Source organism: Lontra canadensis, unplaced genomic scaffold (genome assembly GCF_010015895.1).
Source record: "Lontra canadensis isolate GAN:19392208 unplaced genomic scaffold, GSC_riverotter_1.0 scaffold7, whole genome shotgun sequence".
Taxonomy (NCBI): domain Eukaryota; kingdom Metazoa; phylum Chordata; class Mammalia; order Carnivora; family Mustelidae; genus Lontra; species Lontra canadensis.
Window position 1 is genome coordinate 16082943 of NW_022631001.1, and position 25385 is coordinate 16108327.

The 25385-nt window shown below is 37.7% G+C and overlaps 1 protein-coding gene across 26 annotated transcripts in view; it reads left to right on the forward strand.

The window, feature by feature from the left end:
* DLG2 (discs large MAGUK scaffold protein 2) overlaps window positions 1-25385 on the forward strand; it is a 1980468-nt gene that overhangs the window by 1941554 nt on the left and 13529 nt on the right. For 13 of the 26 annotated variants that reach the window (XM_032852928.1, XM_032852923.1, XM_032852927.1 and 10 more), the window contains 3 exons: window positions 12983-13082; window positions 17153-17194; window positions 24617-24667. In XM_032852928.1, the coding sequence (XP_032708819.1) occupies window positions 12983-13082; window positions 17153-17194; window positions 24617-24667 (193 nt within the window). Of the gene's footprint in view, window positions 1-12982; window positions 13083-13932; window positions 13979-17152; window positions 17195-24616; window positions 24668-25385 lie in introns of all 26 variants that reach the window. The other 13 variants (XM_032852929.1, XM_032852926.1, XM_032852950.1 and 10 more) reach the window with 3 other exon arrangements.

Genomic DNA, 25385 nt, shown 5'->3' on the forward strand with positions numbered 1-25385 from the left:
ATGTCCATAACCCAGCCACCCTATCCCTCCCCACAACCCCCCTTGAAAAGAACCTTTGAGCTGTAGCAAATAGCAAGGGATAGAAAGGGAAGAAAATGAGGGTCAGTGGGAGGGGGAAGAGGGAATGAAAGGAAAAAAAATAAAAAACAATTAACAAGAAAATGAAGAAATCAGCAGTATGACCAACATCGGATCCATGCAACTATTCTGAACCTGTCTTCTATCTAATACATGAGGATTTAAAAATAAATCCAGTGTGTCCCATTGATAAGAATATGGTGAAAGTGGGGTGCCTGGGTGGCTCAGTGGGTTAAAACCTCTGCCTTCAGCTCAGGTCATGATCCCGGGGTCCTGGGATCGAGCCCAACATCAGGCTCTCTGCTCAGCAGGGAGCCTGCTTCCCCCTATATCTCTGCCTGCCTCTCTGCCTACTTGTGATCTCTCTCTGTGTCAAATAAATAAATAAAATCTTTAAAAAAAAAAAGAATATGGTGAAAGTGAGTGAAATTGGGAATAAAGGCTTTTGGGTTTTTTTGCTTACTATTGTTTTCAGAGCCTGTGGGTTGTTGTATAAGCCATAGTATTTTGCAGCTTAAAGATGAAATACTGGGGACACCTGGGTGACTCATTGGTTAAGCATCTGCCTTTGACTCGGGTCATGATCCCAGGGTCCTTGGATAGAGTCCTGTGTGGGCCTCTCTGCTCAGCAGGGAGTCTGTTTCTACCTCTTCCTTTATTCCTCTCCCCACCCAAGTTGTGCTCTCTCTCAAATAAATAAATAAAATCTTTTTTTAAGAAAAGATGAAATGCTGGATGAGTCTAGAATTATGAAACAGTAAATTGGAATCCTATAGCCTGCAATTTCCTATGGAGTCTACCACACAAAATGGTGCACAAATTGAAAAAAGAGAATGACACATTATCAGAATGCTTTACTGAATTTTATCATCTCTGGCACTAATCGCAAATATAAAGATCCATTTCAGTGCAGACCAGAATTGCTAAGGGACCATCAGAGGGCTTGCCACATAGAAGTACATAGTAGTCATTCAATAAATATATTAATTGATAAAGTGAATAATGAAAAATTACAAATTTATTAATAAAGTAAAAAAAAAACCTGCATGAGTGGCCCACTAGCTGACAGTAGGATGAAGGTTCCATCAGCTTCAGTGACCTTGAAGAAAGCCATTTCAGGTCTTTCCATCAACTAACTATAGCTATGACCCAGTGACCAGAGTTTCAGGTTTGCAAGGCAGGGTGGATGGTGGAAGAAACTCAGCTGTAGTAGACAACAGAGCACAGCAGCACCATCTTTGGTGTTTGACTCTCTGATACTTTCATTTGCCCATTCACTCATGTCCACATTCATTCTGGAATACTTTGCATCTTAACAAATAGATCCATACTAATCCCAACTCCAAAGCCCTATATCCAACATGATAACCTCCCTGGCCCAACCTCACCAAAAAATAAATTAATTAATTAAACAAACAAACAAAAAAGTAAAATAAAATAAAATAAAAATTCAGGAGCAAGGTTGATGGTCTCCAGGCCATTTAGCGACTACCTGTCCACAGTAACAGGATATGGCTAAAGTCAAAGTCTCCTTTTTAAATCGATCAGAGCGGTGCTGCTTTGACACTCATGACCTACTCAGGAAGAACAGTTTAGCCAGTTATTTTACTGTCTCTGGTTATGATGCTCTGAAGTGTAAATATAGTTTTTCATAACTTATTGTTGTCTCATAGCTTTAGATTTTAATGTAAAAGTAATAGAAGCTTATACTGGTTTGACAAATAACTGGTCTTGGAAGAGTTAGTCTTCAAGTGGAGAATTTTGACAGAGAAAACCCAAACTTAATATCTCAGTTGTAGGATATACATGTTCTCTTTTAACCTGATTAAGTAAATTGTGCTTTTGGCTAATGGATTCAAAATGTAGCTTTTTCATGGAAGGCTTACATTGTAATGGGGTAATGGAGAGTGTAGGGGGTTTGGGGAAGAGAAAAGCAGTTAGGACACATCATTGGGACTAATTAGAAATTAAGAGTAAATGATTGCTGGGGAAAATGTCAATCAGTACAGATCATTCTGAAAGCAGTTCGGGAATATGTGAAAAAAAGGTTTTTTTAAGATTTTATTTATTCGTTGACAGAGAGAGAAACAGAGCAGGAACACAAGCAGGGGGAGTGGGAGAGGAAAAGCAGGCTTCCCGCTGAGCAGGGAGCCTGATGGGGGGGCTTGATCCCAATACTCCAGGATCTGACCTGAGCCAAAAGCAGACGCTTAATGACTGAGCCACCCAGGTGCCCCATGTCAAAATTTTAACTATTCACAATTTTTAACTCAACAATTCAACTTCTAGAAATCTACCCCAAGGGAATAATTTGAAACAAAATATGTTATAGTCATTGCAACATAAAGTACTTAAAAATGGAAAACTATAGATGTGTCTGACAATATAGGAATGCATAAGCCAACTGTAATAATCCACGTGATGAAATACTAAATTGTCATTCTGTTTATAAGATATATTGGTTTGGAGTCATAATTTCTTTTAGTATTTTGTTTTGTTTTGTTTGGCTTTGCTTTGCTTTGTTCTAAGTAGGATCCATGCCCAGTGTGGGGCTTTAACTTAAGACCTTGAGATCAAGAGTCACATGTTCTACCAACTGAGTCAGCCAGGAGCACCGTTTGTAGTCTTCATTTCTTTTGATGTCTTTTCTAATTTTGGTATCAGAGTAATAGTGGCCTCATAGAATGAATTCTATCTTTTGGAGGAGTTTGTGAAGAACAGGCATTTATTCTTTTTTAAATGTTTAGCAGAATTCACCAATGAAGCCATCTGGGCTTGGGCTTTTCTTTATGGATAATTTTGGAAATTACTAATTCATTCTATTTGTTATAAACCTTTTCAGAGTTATTTTTGTTCTTTCTTTTTTTTTAAGATTTTATTTATTTATTTGACAGAGAGATAGAAAGAGAGCACAAGTAAGCAGAACAGCAGGCAGAGGGAGAGAGAGAAGCAGGCCCCCCGCGAAGCAGGGAGCCCAATGCAGGGCTCCATCCTAGGACCCTGGAATCATGACCCAAGCCAAAGTTAGCCGCTCAACCAACTGAGCCACCCAGGCGCCCCCAGAGTTATTTTTATTCTTGAGTCAGTTTTGGTAGTGTCTTTCTAGAAATTTGTCCATTTCATCTAAATTACCTAATTTATTGGTATACGACTGTTCATTGTATTCCCTTATAACTTTTGTTATATCTGTAAGGTCAGTAATAATATCCCTTTGATTCCTGATCAGTAATAATTCTCTCCTTTTTTCTTAGCCAGTCTAACTAATGATTTATCAACTTTATCTTTTCAAACACCCAACTTGTGGTTTTATTGATTTTTGTTTGTTTGTTTTTCTATTCCCTAGTTTATTAAGTTCTGCTCTAATTTTATTATTGCCTTTTTCTGCTTGCTTTAGGTTTAGTTTGGTCTCTTTTTTTCCCAGTGTGTTAAGGTGGAAGATGAGATTTTTTTTTTTTTTAAGATTTTATTTATTTATTTGACAGAGAGAGAGATCACAAGTAAGCAAAGAGGCGGGCTGAGCAGAGAACCCGATGCAGGGCTTGATTCCAGGACCCTGAGATCATGACCTGAGCCAAAGGTAGAGGCTTAACCCACTGAGCCACCCAGGTGACCCAAAGATAAGATCTTTTATTTCAGATATTTTTTAATGTAACCATTTTTTAGCTGTAAATTTCCTTCCAAGTACTGCTTTAGCTGTATCCCATAAATTTAGGTAGATTATATCTTTATTCTCATTCATTTAAAAGTATTTTCTTGTTCTCTTGAAATTTCTTTCTTGACCCATTCGCTTGTTAAGAGAGTGTTGTTGTTTTCGTGTTTTTGTTTTTTTAATTTGCATATGTTTAGTGATTTCCTAAATTTCTTTTTGTTATTAATTTCTGATTTCTTTCCATTGTTTTGCATTCATTAAATCTGATGCTTGAAGACTCCCTTATGATATGGGAAGGTGTTTCTGTCCTCTTTAAAATAATCCCATTTAGTGAGTTTTACTAAGTGTCAGGCCCTATAATAAGAGCTTATCACATTATCACATTTAAATACTCAGAACTGAGGCCCAGAGATTAAATAGCATTTCTAAGGTTATACAGCTAAATTTCAAAATATTTTCCCATGAGACTTTCCTATATGGTACAGTAGTAAAAAAAAAAAAATTAAAATTCTATAGACCATATGATACAACTAAATTTAAACAGAATAATTTGTTCAAAAACAAAGAAACAAATCAATTTTAGTGTTATTGTTTCTCACAATGAGATGACAAGTAACTTTTTTCCTCTGTTTCCTTTTAAATCTTCCCTAAAAGAGACATGCTTCATTTGCTAATAGAAAAAGTATTTTTAACAAACTAGCCTATTAGTTAGGAAAGGGAATAAAAGTTAATTAGGAAAAAAAGTTAGAAAAGGAAAATGAAACGGTAATTTTACTGAAGGCATTAATACTTCTAAAAATCATTTAAACTTTCTATTTATGCAATTATGGACCATAGAGCTAAAAATGTGATACTATGCAAAAATGCATACAAGCAAATAGCTGAGCCACCACATTTTTATTACTAGTAATATACAGCAACTAAAATTAAATCAGATTATAGAGCATAGAATTAGGAGATAAAATTCATGAGAAAAACAATTATGAGAGATAATAACTGCAGAGAAAAGCAATAAATTCGAATATCACTCATTTGGCGATGGTCTTATTCTTCCATTACTTCTCCCACTTTCTCCAGATGTTTGTTAATTCCTCCTGCTCCTCCTCGTCCTCCTCTTTCTCCTTCTTTTTGCCAGAAGTTTCTCCCCATATTACCAATAGGAATCGTCACTCAAAACTTTGGTTCATGCCTTCATTTGATGAATATTTACTGAGTACCTACCATGCTCTAGATCCTGGGGATACAGAAATGAAAATGACACGGTACCTGCTCTGAGATCATAATATAGTAGGAGAGAAATATATAAAAATGAGTGGCATTCACTGTGACAGCCGTGGTAGAACATCTGAACACAACCTTAAAGATGTATCCAGTTATTCATGAGATGGGCAAAGAGGAAAGCATTCCTATAACCCCCACCTGAGTCAAGATGTAGAAAATATACCTATATATATTTAAGAGGGTAGGCTAGGTTAAAAATTTATTTTAGGGAAGGGTCATGTTCTAACAACAATAATTCCTCAACTACTGACTTGATTTCCACCACCCTGGCTTAGTTTTTCCTGTTCGGGAACTTCTTATGATTAAAGTCATCCATAAGTACTCTTCTGTATCTGCCTTCTAACACTCAACAGAATGCTCTTGAGATTTATCCATGTCGTGGATGCTTTTAATTGGCGAAGTAGTTCAGTTCTTTTTATTGCTGAATAGCAATAACAATATATTGTATGTATCAGTATACCACAGCTTATGACTTCACCTGTTGATGGACATTAGGGTTGATTCTTGTTTGGGATCATTGTTAATATTCTTGTACATGCCTTTTTGTGGCATGTGTTTTTCTCTTGAGTAAATATCTAAGGCTAAATTTCTGAATCATAGGTTAGCTATGTGATTAACTTTATAGGAAAGTGCCAAACTATTTTTCAAAGTGACTATACCATTTTACATTCCCAACAATGATTTCGGTGAGAGTTCTCATTGCTTCACATCCTTACCAACACCTATCATGGTTAGTCTTTTTAATTTTACCCACTCTAGTGGGTATTGCAATAGTATCTTGCCTTTGGCTTCAGTTTGCTTTTCTCTGATGACTAATGATATTTTTCATATGACTTTTGACTGTTTGTATATCTCACATTAAGTATCCAATCAGGTCTTTTGCCCATTTTTTATTGGATGGTTTTTCTTTTTATTGTTCAATTGTAGAAGTTTTTAAATATTCTAAATAAAAGTCCTGTATCAAGCATATGTATTATATTGTTTTCTAGTTTGTGGATTGCGTTTTCACTTTCTCAATGACCTCTTTTGAAGAGCAAAAGTTTTTAACTATGATGAAATCCAATTTTCTAATTTTTTAACTTATCATTTGTTCTTTTATGTTCTTTCCAAGAAATATTTGCCTATTTTAGATTACAAATATACTCTATATTTTCTTCTAGAAATTTTATGGTTTAAGCTTTTAGAATTGGCTCTGCAATTCATCTCTAGAAAATTTTGGTGTATGGTACAAGTTATTATGAAAAATTTCAAACATAAAATATATGGAAGGAATATAATTATGAACTTTTGTACACATTACTCAGCTTCAACAGCTATCAAATCTTGTCAGTCTTATTGTGCATATTCTCATATGTATGATGTATATATATGTATGAGATATATGAGGCATATTTGTAAAATTACAGTCTTTCTTTTGTTACCATCCAGAATTTAATCCAGGACCACACTTCCTTAATCTCCTTTGATCTAATATGGTTCTTTAGCTTTTTTGTTTTTCAAGGCATTGGCATTTGAAGAGGATGTCTCTTAATTTTAGTTTTTCTGATTATTTCTTCATGGTTAGTTTCATCTAATACATTTTTGGCAGAAATACCATATCAGCGATATTGTATACTTCTCAGTGCTTTCCATCAGGAGGCACATGGTGTCAGGTTATCCCACTGTTCGGTGATGCTAAGTTTGATCACTTGGTTAAGGTTTCCCTGCCAGATAACTCCACCAGAAAGGTGGCATTACTCACCTTTTTAATAATTAAATAATATGGGAGGAGATAAATATCATGTTCCCCAACAAACTTTCAATCAGTAGTCTTAGCACCCACTGAGGATTCTTGCCTGAATTGATTATTACTATGGTAGCTAAAAAAATGATTGATTTTCTGGCTTTACTACTCTTAGAGTTGTCATTCTATTAAAACAAAGAACTTTCTCTTCCTTCTCATTTTTGATTACTTAATTTAGGTAGTTTTGGTAATCTGCCTGGACTCATGAATTTCTTTTTTAATTCAGTGTGTTATACTCAGTTACTACCATTATTCATTTTCATATTCAAATTGTCTAGATTTGGCTGGTGTGATCTCTTTTAAACTGACTTTGGTGTCCTTTTGCTATGCCACCAATAGTTTTAGGTTTTTTAAGCTTTGCACTGTTTTTGTGTTTATGATTAGTACTTCCTACTTTCCAGACTCACCTTGTACTTTCCCTGATGATGGAATGAGCCATTTCTTAAAAAATACTAGTTCCTTTTTTGCAGAAAATGGTATTTAGAAAACAAAATCTGAGCCACCAGGTACGCTTTTTGCTCCTGGGGTATCAGTACATCTAGGCTCCTTTAGTGAACACAGAGAGGAAATAAAGTTTTTTAGAAAAACTTAACTTTATGTTGGATGCCTTTAATTACTATTCATCATCATAAGATTCTTCCTGTCCTTCCCCCATCCCACATTTGTAGCTCTCTCCTCTTTCACAGTGACAACCACACTTCCCAGCAACATCCATGTGTTTACTCATTTGCTCATTACTCATATACCAAATGGTTTCAGAATTCAACTAACAATAAACCTGCTAAGTAAAGTTCAAGATTTCTGTATAATTCTATCTTTAGAATATATTCTGAGGGTAGTCATAGTATTATGTTCCTTTCATATTTTCTGAAACAAATCAAGTGTGTCAGGTCATTTCAACTAACTATTTCAATGTGGCTCAACCACAATGCCCTTATCACAGGTAAAAATTAACAATTACTGAATTAACAAATATTCTGGGTTATTTTTCAGGTCTCAAATTGATTCATAAATACCATAAATGCTTTTTTGTCATTTTGTTTTGTTTTACAATTTATTTAAACCAGAAGTCAAATTTATTGTAATTGGTTGATCCATCCTAAATCTCTTCTGATTTTTATGTTTTCCCTCCATTCTTTTTTTGTTTTCTTTCAATTTTTATTTTTAAAAAACCAGGTCATTTGTCCTACAGTTTGCTCCAGATTTTCCTTAGAATATAATTTATCATGTTTCTCTATTTCTATAAACTCTTTGTTGGATGAAAGTTTTAATTATATTCAGATTCACTGGAGAAAAGGGTTTTGTTTTGTGTTCTTTTCTTTTGAAAATAGATGTTTACAGAACTACTCTATAGTAATATTTTATTCTCCCATCAGGAGGCATATATCACCTGATTGTCTTTTTTGTGTGTGTGATATTACCAGCTACTGGTGCTCAATACCTAGATCCATTGATTCATTAGGGTTGCAAATGGAACCCTTTTTGAATTGGATGATGTTCTAGACACACATATGTATACACACATCCATATAGAGACATTTCTGGGAACAAATGTATCTCAAGCCAACTTTTGTCTTTCCTTTAACAATCTCTTTATTTCATTCTTACTTGTTCTTGACCCTCTCTTGTTATAAAAATCTCCTTTCTGTACAAAAACAAGATATGTATAATACAAAGTGATGGCCCAAATTTATAGTAACAACTTTCCAGGGGGTATACAATTATCTTAGAGGAGATGGGATACGAATAAATTAAGAGGAAAGAGGCATTTATGAAAGATAAGGAGGCCACAAAAATTGTGTTATCTGGGCTCAGTACAAATTTAAATCGGAATTCTTCCCAGGGAATGTTCATATCACGAAAGTGACATTTTAGAGCTAGGAAACATTTGAGATTTGAAAATTTTGAACAGGAATATGAGAAGAGAAACTGAAACATACCCCTAGTTTTAAAGTTTTCTGCATGAAAAAGACAAAAATACATCAATTCACTCATGTGTCTTTAAGAGCATGGGATTCAAGTGAAAGAAGCAGCAATTTGAGTTTTTTGTTTTGTTTCCTTTCTTTCTTCATGAAGCATGTATTATCTTAAGCCAGTTCAGCAATGCCATTACAACTTAGGGTCAAGCTGAGCAGTTTCATGCCACTTGACCTAACAACTTAAAGATTTCTTGAGTGACAGTGATAATATGCTGACTCCTGGTATGGGTGTTCTAATGTCTGTCACAACATGAAAGGTATTCATTTAACAGAGGAACAGCAGAACCAGATAAACAAGGCATGTGTATCTGATTGATTGCAGGGGTTGGGGAGGGTGTTTTCAACTCATTCAATTCAAGATAGAAAGTATTTGCTTCATGTAAAATGTAAAACATGCTGTGTTTGTTTTCTCCCATCCTATGGTGTAGGGGTTGGGGAGAGGTTCCTTTTTTTTAATAACTTTATTGAGATATAATTCACATAGTATACAATTCACTCACTTAAAGTGTACAATTCAGTGTTTTTTAGTATATTCATAGGGTTATGCAATCATCGCCACAGTCTAATTTTAGAACATTTCATCTGCCCTAAAACTAACATCATACTCATCAGCTGTCACTTCCCACTCTCTGTATGCCCTATCCCCAACCCTAACCAACCACTAATCTACTTTGTCTCTTTAGGTTTCTGCCTCTCATGAACAATCACCTTTTCATTGCCATTCACAGCTTGTCCCACGGAAATTCTTTTTATCTTATTTTTTACATTATCAATAAGAATAGAACAGACCCCTCAAAAACACGAGTGGGTATCAAAAAAATTCTAACAGGATAACCCACAAAAACATTGTTGAATCCAATAACTTCTGATGGCTTAAATAAATAACTGCCAAACAGTGAAGCTGTAGGAATGATGACAGGTTACAGCATCATGAAAGTCAAGTGCTAATAATTTTAAATATAAATTTGAAACAGGCTTGGCTTGCAGAAGCTTTTCTTGCTCATAAGAGCAACATTATCTTCAACCAGTAATTACTAGTTTCATTCAAATCCTGACTTCACCTCTCACCAACTATGTGACTCTGGACAAGGAACAGAAGATTTGTAACTTTGGTTTCCTCATCTGTAACGTGGGAATAATGATGATAACAACCTCCTGAAGTTAGTGTGGAGATTAGCACATGTACGGCTTTTATCACCAAGCCTGGCACATAATAAGTGCTCAGTAAACGGTTGTTGCATCACTTTTGTTCATAAGAACTCAGTGATTCAGGTCAAATTCTAAAATGGAATCCTTACATATGCCAACTTGCCACTTGCTACACGTGATTGGTATTTTCAAAGTCTCTATTCAGAGAAGTTTCCTGCCATGAGAGCATTAGATGGAGGTCCAAGTAAGACACAGCAGTGTAGAGGAAAAAATAGCATTGATCAAGTATGATTAACGGAGCTGTAAACCAGCCTTCAGTTGCTTGAGAGCCATGTGTTCTATAAATAGTAAAAGTGCTAATTTATTATTTTCACCTAACACTCATGTAACAGATTCTCCTTTTTTAAATAATAAAAAAAAATTACCAGCAACAAAAAGCTCATATAATGGTATTATACATGTCTAATAAAAAAATAAAGACTAGCGTTAGCGCATTATAAACCACCTATAACCTCTTACATTTGAAATGTTTAGCTAAGGCCCATAATGTGTGACTTATAAGTCTGTGAGTGTGAATGGAAGTTGTGATTTGGTTTTGTGCCCATGAATGTAAGGCCATTTAACCACCAATGATTCTATTACCTTCTCTTTCATTCCAATACAGAATGAGTTTGGGGAATAAGACTAATAAATTAGATAATTTTATTTTGAGCAATTATTATGTATTTTTCTGTTCTTTTAAAGATGTGATGCTAAATATTATTATATCCCAATCAGATGAGTCATGATACACAACATTTTTATACTGGGGAAATGTTAACACATTACAGTCCTTGCTTTGAAATGAAAAAAGAGTTAATCACAGACAACACATATTCATTTTCCTGTGACCCCATGAGACAAGTTAAATTATGTGGTTTGCATGTGCCCCCATTTTGGCCCTTAGACACCTCCACACTGTCCATCTGTATCTACATTTTAACCCCAGGCTTTCCTCCTTTGGGCACTGTTTTGTATTTGCATGAGAATTTGTAAATTTTTTTTTGCATGACAAGTCATCCATGATGTTGAAGTTAAATGTCTAACATATCTTGCAATACACATGTCATTAATTCTTACATAATTTTTTTCTTTTATTTTCAGTTACTGAAGTTTAAATATGCTTGAAAAGTAAAAGTAGCATGAAACTGGAGTGATGCAAGAATATTTAATATTCCTTTAATGACATCATTTTTTAGCTGGGAAAATTTGGGGGACAGTTCCCAGCCTGTCTCTGGACACAAATCCTCAATGACAAGTTCTGACAAAACTATATTGCACATAAGTGCTGTCAGCGGAGTCATAAATCCTACAGTAGTATTCCTTTTTACCCTGAGAATGTATATCTAATACTTGATATGTCACATATAAAATATGTTCCCTAATTTCAAAAATTATTAAATATTTGACTTAATTACTTTTTTCTTCAAGCTTTCTTAATGGGACATAAAAATTAAGCTCCACTGATTTGGTGAAGTTCCTGGCACCCAAAAAAGTAATGAATTACTGAATGAGAGCACCAACATTTTAGCACTTTAATGTTTCCTACATAAACATGACTATCAAAATGGATATCTGATAGAAAGCACATGAGTATGCAAAGAAACTAAGTAACGTACACTATTTAGTCAAGCTTCAAAACCATAAGGCATGCCACTGATTCCCTCCAGTGGATAAAATACATACATCTGAACAAGGGCTTTTCCTTCCAAGCTGGCCAGACATTTATTTCTCCCAGTTGCCATTGCTAAAACTGTTTTGGAACACCCCTTGTCAAATTACCTTCAAAGTCTTTGCACATTCATTTTAATACCTATATGGTAACAACTCTTGCTCTTTGGAGAGTGTCAGCGCCAGTCAAATAAGTATGGTAATCAAGCTGGTGAAACATTTTTTAAATGTTATATGAATATGAAATTATTAAGACTTGCAGAGCCTATGGCTTATAAAATGACTGTGAATTCATTTCCCAAAGAATAACCCCACAGCGTTTACATAACAGCAACAGTGGGAATGAATGAAATTTTCTTAAGGGGTCTTCTGGTCAAGCAAATGAATAAGTTCTAATATATGTCTTATATTATGTATATCTGTGTTACTTTTAATTAAGCCTCATTTAACCTAATGAAGTGGTTTACATTTTTAAGGACAGTCCTTCTTACAGTATTTTTTATCATGGCAGAATATAGGCAAGTAACCATTATTTCTCTCTTCCTTGAGTATCAAGTTAGTATCTTTTAATATCAGATTTGGGTTGACAGTGTCCCAGCTGTCACCAACTAGCCTTGTGATATTAGCAAGGGACTCAACTTCTCTGTGCTTCTGGCCCTGTTTCCAAGATGAGGATGTGGGGCTCATGTGTCTTTAAAATCTCTTTTGAATGAATGATTTTTATAGATCTGCGTGTGATATTATAAATATCATATATCATAAACCTACACACTTCTCTGTGTGTTTTAAATTAAATCCAAACCAAAATAACTCACATTCAACTTACTAAAAATGACATCTGGGCACTGATGTGTCTAGTATCTCTAAGAAAGTCTTCCCTACCTGATGACAATGATGACGATAAAGATGACATTTGTATAGCATGTTATGTTGATCCTGCCTCACCTCAGTCTCACACCCTAAGAGTTGCTGTCATTATCCTCCATTATACAATGAAGAAGATACTGAGGGTCAGAGAGATTCAGTTACCTGTCTAAGGTGATGGATAGCAAGTTGTAAGCCAGGACAGAAGGTCTGGGTCTTCCACTTCCAAGTTAAGACCCCTTTCCTCCATCATCATTTACCTGCAACCAGTCTTTTCATTAAGAGGCATTTTTTCCAAGAGGTCATCTTTCAGAATTTACACTCCTTGAAAATAAAATCTGCCTTCAGGGAGCCTCTGGTACCTCTTTAGACTATCCACTTGCGTCACTACAGCTCTCTCTGCTTTTACAAACTAGTTGTTTTGTCAGCATGAGTGTGACAACAATTAGACGTCCCCTGTTTTTGCCCCATGCCTTTTCTCCTTCACAGTCATTCAATGACAAGCGTAAAAAGAGCTTCATCTTTTCACGAAAATTCCCATTCTACAAGAACAAGGAGCAGAGTGAGCAGGAAACCAGTGATCCTGAACGTAAGTAGATTCTCGAAGAGAATGTCACATGCAACACAAGAGAAAAAAATTCTTCATGGGCAACACGCATGATGTAGGCTCCCGCACGCCACACGCCTAGGCAAACAAACACGGTAGGCAGGCAGGTCAGGGCTTACTACTGTGACCAGTGTTTGGCGGTAGTCTGGATCCTACCCTTGATGTGGCTCTTCTTTGCAGGATGCAATGGAGAGGGACTTCAGGAAGCTGGGACTTTGCTTCCAGCCAGCATTTTTCTGTGACCAGGGCTGGGTCTGGTTTGCCTTTTCTGTCCTACCAGCTCTTGAGGGCTTGAGACAAATTCTTTTCTGAACAGAAATACTGAATTCCATTGCCACATGTATGTTTTTGAATTCTAGCTCATTGAGAGCAATTAAATTGTCTGCATTGATTACTAGCCCTGCGTCTACACCTTCCCTCCCAGCAAATATTAAATACTTACTGGGCAGTGAGCTTGCATTGGTGGATGCTAAATCAAAGAATTTGTCTTAAAACTTGGGAGTGGAGCATTGCTCTGAGTGGTACATTTCTGTGGCAACATTAACAGTGGGCAAAAATGGCATTTGGTGAATCTTCTTCTTTTTCTCTAACAGTCTTATGATTTTTTTTTTTTCCTTAAACTCACCATCTTTTGAGTTGCTTTGCAAATCGTTGTGCCTCAGCCCAGGGAGTTTGGGTGAAAGTTGTTTCAAAAGAAGAAAGAGTGGGATCCAGATTGCTTAGGCAACATGGTCTGTCATGGTAGTATCCATTTCAACTCCACTGACTTCTTCCTTCCTCTTCCGTGGCTGTTCTTCCTCTCTCATTGCTCTCTCTGGGGACTTCCATGCAGGACATCCCCGGATTAGGTGACGACGGTTATGGAACAAAGACTCTGAGTAAGTTCCCAGGAATGGTCACTGTAACTTTTCTTTTCTTTTCCTTTCCTTTTGAGTTTGGCTTTTGTTCCTTTTCTTGAGGGCCTTTCACTCCTAGCATGCACAAGATACGAGTTTTATGTTACCTAGCTGTGAATGCTCCTACAGAGTAATTTCAACCGTTTTGTTCTGCATGTCAGCATTTAAAAGCCAAGTGTGTCAGGCACTGTAACTTCTGTTGCAGTTCACACCTTCCCTTTCTGACCACATGATGTGGCCAACATGGTCACGATGCCAACCACGGCATCCCTTGCTCTTACCGCCTAACACCTCCCAGAGAGCAAGAAGCCATGTTGAAAGAAAGGGTGAGCTAAATGTTCTAGAACAAGAAAGCAGAAATGTACTTTACGTCCTTTCTTTTGCCTTGGTAGCCAGAAATATTTAATGACCTTGCCGACATCCGTAATTGGGTCATAATTTGCTAGCAGTAAAGGAGCTATTTTATTGTCAAAGGGAACATGCCTTCTCAAAAAATAAACATTAAGCTATTTGATCTTCCATGGATAATTCTTTGTTATTAACTATGATTGATTTTTCTTTCTGACTTGCAGTGATCCTGCTTGAAACGTTTGTATGATAACGTTTTAGATATGTATTAATATGTTTTTCTATCAGTCACTTATTAGCTACATTACATAATCAGTTCTTCATTTTGTAGTATAGACTATAGAATAAGTATATTAAACCTTTAAATTTTCTAGTTATTAATGCCTTTAGTCTGTGTCTCATTGCACTGAGCAATAAAAATTAATAATCCTATGTTAATATACTGTGCTATGACTTTTCTTTCTTTAACACTAACTCCATTGTATAGGCACCAATGAAATAAGAACAGTTTTGTGTCTTTTGCAACTGTATCACATGCTCATTTTCTTGTTTATTTTGTTTTGTTTTAATTTAACAGCTATGGGCAATATTTTTAGAAGCTGTTCATTTCATTTGTATAAAACAAAATAGCATTGAGCTGGACTTTGTTTTCAAGAGCTGTTACTTAACCCTGTGTAATGATACGCCTCATCCCTCAGAGTGTTATTTTGGACTTTTTTTAGATATAGATATAGAAAACAAAATCTGATTAAGAGTACTGATCTTTTTAAAGATGAAAACTTTATCTTTGAGTCTGTGGGATATGTCATGAAATTTTTCTTGAATTAGTGGCTGAAGTTCAAGTCTTGATTTCAGTATTATCTGGATGGCACCCAGTACCACCAGGTTCTGGATTTTCAATGGGGGCGGGGTGCGGAGGAGAAGCATTTTAATATATTGTGAATAAATGAACATCTCTGAAAAGTAGTTGCTATTAGAATATCAAAAATATGAGCAATGACCTTTTAAATTCAGAATGTGCAAATGTTTGTTTTGTTTTTTAAAAAATCGAACAGATTTCACTAGGTGAAGTTATTTGCCAATTAACGCTATTGTCAACGATCATTTGGACTTTGGCTGAAACATGTTCTCAATTTCTCTTTACCTACACAATGGAAAAATTCTGTGATACAATTTCTTGATACTAAGAGAGATTGGTTAAGTAAAACATGCATAGATAGTGTAGATTTATTCTCAGTTATTTTAAAAGTGAAACAAACAAAAAAAAAATGACAATGGCAAGGACGACAACAACAGCAAACCCTGTCATCTCCAATTCACGGTACTTAGGATAACCATGTATATGAAGATACACCTTTGTTGGGTGTGTACCTTGATTTTTTTTCAACAACAAAATAAATGATCCCTGTGTCATTCACACTTCTTTCCCTAGCGCCCCTCTGCACTTGTAAAATGCGTGCCTAAATTAGCAACACAAAGAGAAATGATTAGTGTGATTTTAGCCCGTGTTTTGATTTTCCTTAGTTTCATTCTCTAAAACTAATCCTTGCAGGATGCATTAACTCTGTGAGAATCCTTCCACAATGTACACATGTATCCCATCATCACATTGTTCACTTTAAAAGTATTTTAATTTGTCAATTACACTTCAGTAAAGCTTAAAAAAAAAAAAGACTAATCCATCCAATTGGTGGCAATCTGAAATACATTTTAAAGTACTTTTTTTTATTAGAGAATTGTATCCTATATTCTTTTGCTTTTTCTAAAAATGAACAACAGTTGCTACTTTTTAAAAGCCTGGTTATTGCTAACGAGCTTCAGAAATCAGTCATATATTCTTCATTTAATTAACCTGATAGACAAAGGACTTGATACGATAATGAATGTATCTTCTATAACTTAATACAGGGTACAAATGAAATGACTTTTGGAAATAAAAGCTCTAATTCTGGCATATACATTGCTGTTATGTTAGCCAAACTGTTTTTATGAAAAAAAAATTTTGAAATATCACCATACCAGCAAGTTATTCAACATGAATTAAAAGCATACTTCATGCCAGGACCTGTGCTTGGTATTGGACCACTTATCACCTGCCTATTTCATTCCTCTAGAACCTAATAGCTATCCAAGCAAGAATCTTAAAATAAAATCCGGAAAATACTGAACTAATTCATAAACCATTTTTCAGCAACTCATTTCTTCCTTCAAAATTTTCTCCTCATTCACTGAAGCAGGAAAAATCTTCCAACTGTCCCTTTTTATCCTGAGAATTCGTTTAAGAAATATTTACATAGAAATAAATTTCACTGGGGCCCAGGGACTACCTGGCAATCTGAAATGCAGTGTTCCCCCCAAATCCCTAAAGGCTAACACAGAGAAACAAAAAGCTTGTAATCCAACAGTGGCTACACACCAGAAGCTTCTGATCTTAGCGTCAGGAAACATCCAGCTGAGACAGATGGACCTTTGTCACATGAAACTGGAAAACCAGGCCCATGTGAATGGAGCAAAGTATGCGGGGAAAGAAAAGTGCTTAGATTGACATTCTGTATTTTTTTTTGCAATTAAAGGTACTTTCCTGTTTGCTAAAAAGAAGACCCAACAATCAAGTAGTAGCTTCCTATAATGTGGAGATAAAGTTTTCATCTTTTGTACCGTATCTGAGTTTTCTTAATGCCACCTCTTCCGCAGCCTTTCCCGTGCCTCCCGCTTACACTTGTAGTAGCCTTGCATGAGTGTTATTCTTTCACGTTGGCTGCTCTCCAGTGCTTGGTATTTCTTTAATTTGCTGTGCTGTTCTTGCAGAACATGTCTCTTCTAATGCCAGCGATAGCGAAAGTAGCTACCGTAAGTTACTGCTTTGGTTTGTGGTTCTTTTCTTTGCGATTGCTCCATTGCCTGTGGTGGTCATTGCCCGTTTTTGCTCTGGTTGTGTTTTAATTGCTGCCCTTGATCATCCTCATCCAAAGCAAATGGCTTGACATGAAATCGTCGTGTGATGTGGAAAGATACAAAAGACACTAGGGCCGTCTGTGGACTCCTCTGTGCTGAGTGCAAGCAGTAGCGGGCTTGCTGGTAACCAGAAACAGTTTCCGCTTCAGCTGGCTCTGTCCTGGTGATGCGGTTCTCCCAGAGAAGGTGGGGGGAAGGCTCAGCCTGGCAGACTTGGACATTCTACCCCCTACAGTAATTAAAACTTCCTGCAGGGTGGTGGAAAAGTCATCATGGTTTTCTTTTCCTTCTCATTTTGCCTTTTTCTTTCTGTTGCCATCTTCCCTTTCCAAGAGAAATCTTGCAAAATTACTGTGGTCCTTTTAAATGGAGTGTGAACTTTTATATCTCTTCTCTCCTTGGTTAATATTCGAAGGCAGATACTATGATATATCTAACTTTATATTTCTCATGGTTGGGAAGTGATGAAAAAGTTTCATCCTCTAATGGTGAAGGAACTCACTTTTTTTTTTTTTTTTTTTTGAAAGTGAATAAATCTTAGATCAGAAAGCTTAACTTTCTGAAAAGGTAGGTAACTAAAAATTGTTCCTGGTCTTTATCTTTGTTTGGTCACCTCAAGCCATTTGCTTAGTGTATAAAAATGTTCACCAAACACCAAGCACATCCCTTTGATGCATTCATATGGTTTCTTACCACCTACTTACTGGGTTTGGGTGACTATCATAGGTACATATTACCACGGGGATCCTTACAACTTTTGTAATAGTTATTTGTCCTCCTTAGTGAAATGGGTTACTCAAAAAGTGATTACCGAGGATATTAGAAAAGTACAGGCCCAATACAATTGACCTACAGCCACCATGCCAGAAATTGGTTGGGATTTTTGTCTCCCCTCAAGCAACGTATTAATTAAAAACTAAAAGAGTTTCTGTTTTTGCTCTCCCATGACAGCATGGTACTTTATAAAACCATGCCTTTTTTGTGGTGGAGTGCCAACTGGTACTCTTGGAATATGACAAATTCAATGTGGATTTTGAGAAAGGCTTCATAGATTCAGATTGGTAGCAAATAGAAAAAAGAACAAAAGAAGAAAGGTTGCAGAGAGAGGTAGGGGCCGGAGGAGGAAGACGAAACATAGTACAGAATGAAATGGGAAAAAAAAATGTAATGAGATATCCTCAATAAGTGAAATAATATGAGAACCACCTAATTTTCTTCCTCAAAAGACTGACAAGTCTTGGTGACAGGAATCAGGGGGTTCTTTTTCTCAGCATGACCCTTGACATTTTTGCATTCTTCCAACTCTTATAATTTCATGATTATCCCAACTTGGCAAAACACTTGCCTCCCCCTTCCCTTCATTTAATTTTAAACAAAGAGATACCAGGCTAAGAAGAAGTGACCAAAGATTGCCTTCCTGATACCTGAGGTACCTCAACTTAGTATAAGGAAAAAAAAGAGCTTTTTGAGTTTTATGGGACCAATAACCCTAGTTTCTTTGATATGCAGGTCTAAGTATTGTACTTCTATTGTGCAGACACAAATATAGAAAGGGGAAACATCATATCTTGTTCTTTCAATTCTTTTTATGAAAAGTATATACAAGAACTACCTTTTCCTTTGGAAATCCTTTTCAGAGGCCCCTCTTTTCTCTTTCATGGGTAGGAATGTTCTTCCCAGAATCATTACGTTAGAAAAACTGGGCCAAAGCTTTCAGCTGTGTACAGGGTTTTTGGTAGTGATGTTCTAGGATGACATCAATAACTCTTCATTATCAAATAGTAGGTACACACAAATACTTACTGAGTGAAAAAAGGAACACTTGCAAGCCTCTTGAATTATCTATGAGAAGAGAGAAGAATTGGAACTGGACTCCATATTACAAGCGCAAATGTGGAGTGCAATAATCAGCATTGGTTTGGGTCTCATCTGAGGTTACCGATCACCACACAGATTGCTTGCTTTACAAATGAATGAAAGTAAGAACAGCCTTTGTCATAGCTTAGAGGAAAAAAATATTTCTCTCCCCAGGATGGAAATACAAGGAATTAAAGAGGAATATGTCTTTATTCATTCAGCATGCACCATATATCATGCTCTCTTCAAAGGCACCATGAGACCCAGTATGAACCTCAACCAACTCTAGAACTCAGCACACACACAGTGGGGAGAGGTATCGATAAACAGCAGCAACAACAAAAATGTGCAACATGTAGCAGTTTCTAAGAAAAAAAGTCTAGTTCAAGATGAGTAGGGGCTTCAGAGATGATTTCAGAGAGGAAGTGCCCTTTGAGCTGAGCTTCGTTGAGGGGCATGCCAGCTCAGTAAGTTAAGGAAGGAACTTTCCAGGCAGGTCCAGAGACTTGGAACAAATGTGGTTTCCAGAAAATTGCCATTTTGAAATCAACACGGGCTGCAGTTTTCTACTGAATTCCTGGGTTTTGCTGTAATTATAACAAACTTTTATGTTTTGTGGATAGCAGTATAAACAAAGACTAAAAAGACCTTTTCCACTGATGTCCAGGTGTTTTTTGTTTTTCTGTTTTTTTGTTTTTTTTACTCTTAGAACCATTCCATGTCCACTCTGGATCATTGTGCTTTAAAAAATGGTCAGTGGTTAGGAGCAAAGTCCAAGAGCACTATGTCTCATAGCTCCAGAGGCACAATTCACACTGTACCTTGGAAATATGTGTTGTGACAACCCTAACTGAAAGCCTCATCCATTACCTGAGATACACACACACACACACACACACACACACACACTCTTATGCAAACGTCAGTTTCTAATAAACAGCCCCGACCTTTCCTGCGCCATCTCAGGATTATAAAATAGAATTTTTCAAAGTCTGGCTATATCAAGCACTAGCTAAACTGCAGTTAATTACAGCGCACATTGTATAATGATGTGAAATACCCCCTCACAACCATCTTAATTAAGGACTAATTGCAGATTTCTGTCTGTCAACAAAATTGTACAGTACAGGCTTGTACTTGTGGCTGTTTTAATATCCTAGCTTTCAGATGCCCTTGTATTAGGACACAGTAATAGACCATATAGGTATAACGGAGACTGCAAATGTCTGCAGCTGAGACCTGCCTTCCTCAAAGCTCACAAAGTTCTTTACATCACAATGGGGACCGGGGAACTGCTGATTATCTCCATAACCTATTGGTGTTCATCAGTTACGTAAGAGTTTCAAAACACGGACCTTGAAGGAGCGATCTGAGTGGAACTAAATGCTGATCAGAGGAGACGTAATACTTTTCCATTGGGATTTGTCAAAGTTATGCCTGTATTCTTCTCCTTTCTCTGCTGTCTTCAATTATGGCCCTTGTATTTCCTCTAGTTGCCTTTATAAGGCAGTTTCTCATTATCTATTTTCTCTTATTTGATTTCTGCAACAAAACTGAGATATGTCTCAGGTTAACACTCCCTTTTACGGATGAGGAAGCTAAAGCTTTAAGAGACTACACGGTAGAGGGGCATTCTGGAAGACCAGCCGAGATATTCTGCTTCTGAATTCCTTACACTGTCCCTCTTCCAGACAGTTTGTAATGCCAGCTGCCTCATGCTTTACCCAGTACATTTCAACTATTCCGTACCACCTATCAAATTAATACAAGCAGAAACCCTTATATAGCATTAACGGTGCGCTAAGCCTGGCTTTAAGAGTTCTATGTACAGTAACAGATTTAATCTTCCGAACGTCCTGTGGAGACACTGAAACACTAATTCACTATGCGACCTTGAAGAAATCACTCATCATCTTTGAACCTCAGTTCTCTCCCTTGTAAATTGAGCAGCTTGAGTCAGAGCACAGATGGCAAGCAGATTTGAACCAAGATCCCGGCTTTGACCAATGGGTGATAGCTGCCAGAAGAATTGTACTGAAAAGTATGGAGGCCAGATCGAGGCCCAGTGGTAATGTGGGCAGTGATCAATCTGTGGTGCCCCCCAAGGGCATGGAATGGGGCAGGGACACCATGTGCCACGCACTCGCCATCTAGGAACCCTGTGAGCTCCAAAGCTAACATTCCTTGCCTCTAAGAAAATAATTTCTTCTTAAGAATCATCCCAAGCAGGCACTGAACACTACATTTTGAACATTAAATGTACTGCCCTTCCGTCCTGTCTCTTTTCTAGTTTCCAAGAATTCCTAAAGAACACCAAGTTGCTTTTCTCCATCATCTGGGCATGTGAGGGTCTCCCTCCGTGTCCCTCCTCTTGTGACTTGCTTCCAGTTCAGACCCAGAGGGTCTCCAGAGGGTGTCGTGGACACTGTAGGCAGACACCTCCGCTGACTGTCCCTCCGCTGACTGCGCCCGGCTCTGTGCTGCTCTCCCACTGCTAGCCGGGCCCTTGCCAGAACAAGACCAAGTAATAGTTTGTACCTATTTGTCAGCTGTTATTTCTAAGTGCCAACACCTCCTGAGCAAAAAATAGGAAAACTACTAAGGATGACTCTGTATGGAGATGACACAGCGGCATTTAAAAAAAAAAAAAAAAAAAAAAAAACAGCTGGTGTTTACAGATGGAGCCTCTTCTGGCCTCCCAGTGACTCTCCCACCCATTCTTTGTACATGGGTAAAGTTTGCCCCTCCATCGCAGTCCCATCAGAAAATTCTCCATCTCTTGCCATGCACTCAATGAGGAGTCCAAAAAGATGTGGTTTTACATCTCGACTCCCACTACTTCCTGACTGAAAACAACAAGCCCCATTAACACCTTTGAGCCTCAGTTCCTTCATCTGTAAAGTAGGGATCATCAGAGCATCTACCTCAACAGAAATAACTATGAGAAACAGCAATGGTTGTGAAAGCCCTTTACGGCCATACAGACGTGAATTATCTTACTTTCATAGCTGTGGCTTTTTTTTCCCCTCCTGCTCTTAGTCTCCTTCCCAATACCCATAGGGCTTTTCATTCCCAAACATGGAAGGAAAAATTGGTTTAACGTGCTGAGATCACAGTTGTGACATAATCCCATCCACCACAGCTCCCCCACAGGTCAGCTACTCCTAACCCTGTACATGACTGTCACAGGGTCTTTAGAAGTGGGATGGGCCTTGATGTAAGGATGCCGCCACTGACATCTGCCAGCCTTCCTGCTCTGAACAAGAACCAGGTCCTTTTGTAAGTTAGAAAGTAAAGCCAAAAGCAACAGATAAACAGAAGAACTACAGGACTCTCCAACAAAGTTAACCAAAGCTGTGTTGCTTTGTCCTAGTTTTCTGAATCACGAATGAAACATACCGTCACCAAATATTTTATTTAAGGCTTGCCTTTAGAATAGCCCATCAGAATGATTTGTAAGGACATTGGGAAGATTCCTATGGGAACATGACGTGTTATATTTATTTAGAGAAAACCACACTTCCCAGAGTGAAAGCATACAGACAGGAGCACAAAGGAAAACCTATCTTTGGCCTCATTACTCATCCCATTTCCTACCACTCAAATCAGAATGTAAATTCATTGACATTTTTCTCTGGGTTGAGCCCTGGGGACGCCATGGTAAATGAAAGCCAGTCCTCACCTTTATGGGGTTCCCAGTCTAGTAGAGAGGCATAAGTATCTCCTGATGTTTGAAAGCTTTGTTATCCTGTGCTCAGAAGTCCCCTCTCACGTATTAGTCAGTCCATAAAGCTCTCCCCATAAAGTTGCAGTCAAACACTACAGTACTCACTGGCCATGTTTCTAGCCCTAAAGCTATGCTTTGTCCCCTGGCATTTTTACACTTACCTTCTGAACTCCTATGACCTCTACATGTCTCAGGCTTTAGATAACTGTGGATCTTAGCAGTCAATCACCTTCATTATTTTTTGGCCTAGACTAAATTTCAGCTGTTTAGTTTATTAAAAGGGAATCATATTTTCCCAAATTTAAAAAAAAATTGTGACTCTGACTCCTCACATACCACACCCCAGATGTAGAAAAGTCCCTGAACATTCTTGGAGGAGCCATGAGTAGATGTCACTGAGAAGGACCATCAAGGCTTGTTCTCCATGCAATAAGGAAGTAGCTTAGCTAGCAGTGCCATTCTCAGAGTAAGCCTGCCTAAGGGGGAGGAGAGCTGTGACTTGGGCGTGGGGCCATTTCTCATGCTCAAAAAAGTAAGACACTCTCACCCTGCCCCATGCCAGCTACCTGGGTGCAGGGAAGACCTCTGTACTTCAGAGCTTTATCCACATATTGCCTATTTCCCCAAACTGGTTGTCATGATCAAAACTATCTGTAATATTCACTCCTTTTATGAAATTAACTCACCTTTCATGGTGCTGTCTGTTAAAGGAGGAGCACATTAGCAGCTGGGATGTGTTTCAAGGGGGACGAGCAGATAAAGCAATGAGTTGTGTTGTCCGTTGGTGGTTTCAGGAAGTACTACCTCCTATGGCACTCCTCGGTAGAACAGCATACAGGAAGTCCTTTCCAATACCGCTAAACTAGGACCCTACTAAAACACAGTCAGTGCTGGGCCTAATACAAAGAAAGGAGTAGATCCTCTGGGTTCACAGTTGATCTTGGCTAATCTTGTGCCCAGTTTATTAACTGGGTAACACAGATGTTTGAAAAAATAATTGCCTAAAGCCAATTGACTTGCCATGGTAATCGATTGACTTGAGGCCCCCGTGAACCAGAAGGCTTGTAGTAAATGTCACTGGAGGGCCTGACACTTATACTACATTATCTTCCTCAGTTCTCTTTCCAAAGGTGATAGGCTAGATGTAGTAGCCATTCTGATCAGTGATTTAAGGTCCTCCTCAAATTTTTTATCTTCTGGAACCAACCCAGCATTTTCCTGATGAATTAACAGTAGAATAAAATCTTCAGTGTCCTGAGGTTTATACTGATGGAGTTCTTGTCACATAAATGAACCAAGCAGACACTTGCTTTTGGCCAGTATGCTTCTTTGGGAAATAGAAGATGAAATAAAAGGTCCAGAAATTCTGATAATGTAGCAGCAAACTATTGGATGAGCTTGAACGAAATGGTTTCGTTTTAAGTGTAAGTAATAGGAGCGCCACTCCTCAGTGTCAGACAGAAGGCAGTCTCATAGGTCACTGCTCTGGTGAACTGCAGGTGGCTAGTCTCTATCATGACTGATAGTTATAACCTTCAAGAACTTGATATTATCATAGTGCTGGAGTTTTATGAAGATGGAGGGATTTTTGGAATGGCTCCAGGAGAGCAAGCAAGGAAAATGAACCCTGAACTGTGTCTGTTTCCTGTGTTTCAGAGCAGGGCTTGTGGCTGGGATCTGTGGGATATGACTGGTTGTTAGTTCACTGTAATTTTCCTTTCTTCTCTTCTCAGGAGGGCAAGAAGACTTCATTCTTTCTTATGAGCCTGTCACAAGGCAGGAAAGTAAGTTTCCCAGCGTGCTCTGGTTCCTGATTTCCAGGCCATATCAGGTGACACCATTAGAGGAGCCAAAGAGTGAAGGATTAAGGAGGATGAGCTGTGCTTAATATCCAACTGTCCCCAGCCCAGATTGTGCTCTCTCTTTGGCACGAACAGCTTCCCTGCTAACCAGGGACAGGGGCAGCTCCCAGGAGGAAGAGGCAGTCCTCCAGATTAGTGGTCCTGAGTGGAAGGAGCACCTTAGAATCACTAAACAGCCCCGCCTACAGCACAAATGGATAAAATCTCCTGGGAGACTGAAGTCTCAGCTCAGTATTGAGAAAGGCTTTCTAGCAGACCTGTCCTAAGATACAAGCCATCCTCTGGGCGGCTCCATTTCTTTTTCTGGGAGGCCTTTATACAGAGGCTAATGGCTATGGACAAGGATATTGCAGAGAAAATTCAAGAGTTGGAGGATGAATGGTACCAAATGGACTTTAGTGTTCCTTCTACCTTCGTGTTACAAAGGAATTGGGAAAACTCTAGCAGAGCTATAATAGGGAGCATTTTGAGCTGAGGAAAACAAATTATAAAAACCTACGGTGTCATTATGCTAACAATTACTTCTTAAAGTCATTATCTAAACAATGGCCAGAGAACTACTTTGGAATCTTTTTTCTCCCACGCAATTGACTAAATTCAGTAGTTGTTTTGACATTGTGTAGGCATAACTTAAGAGTAA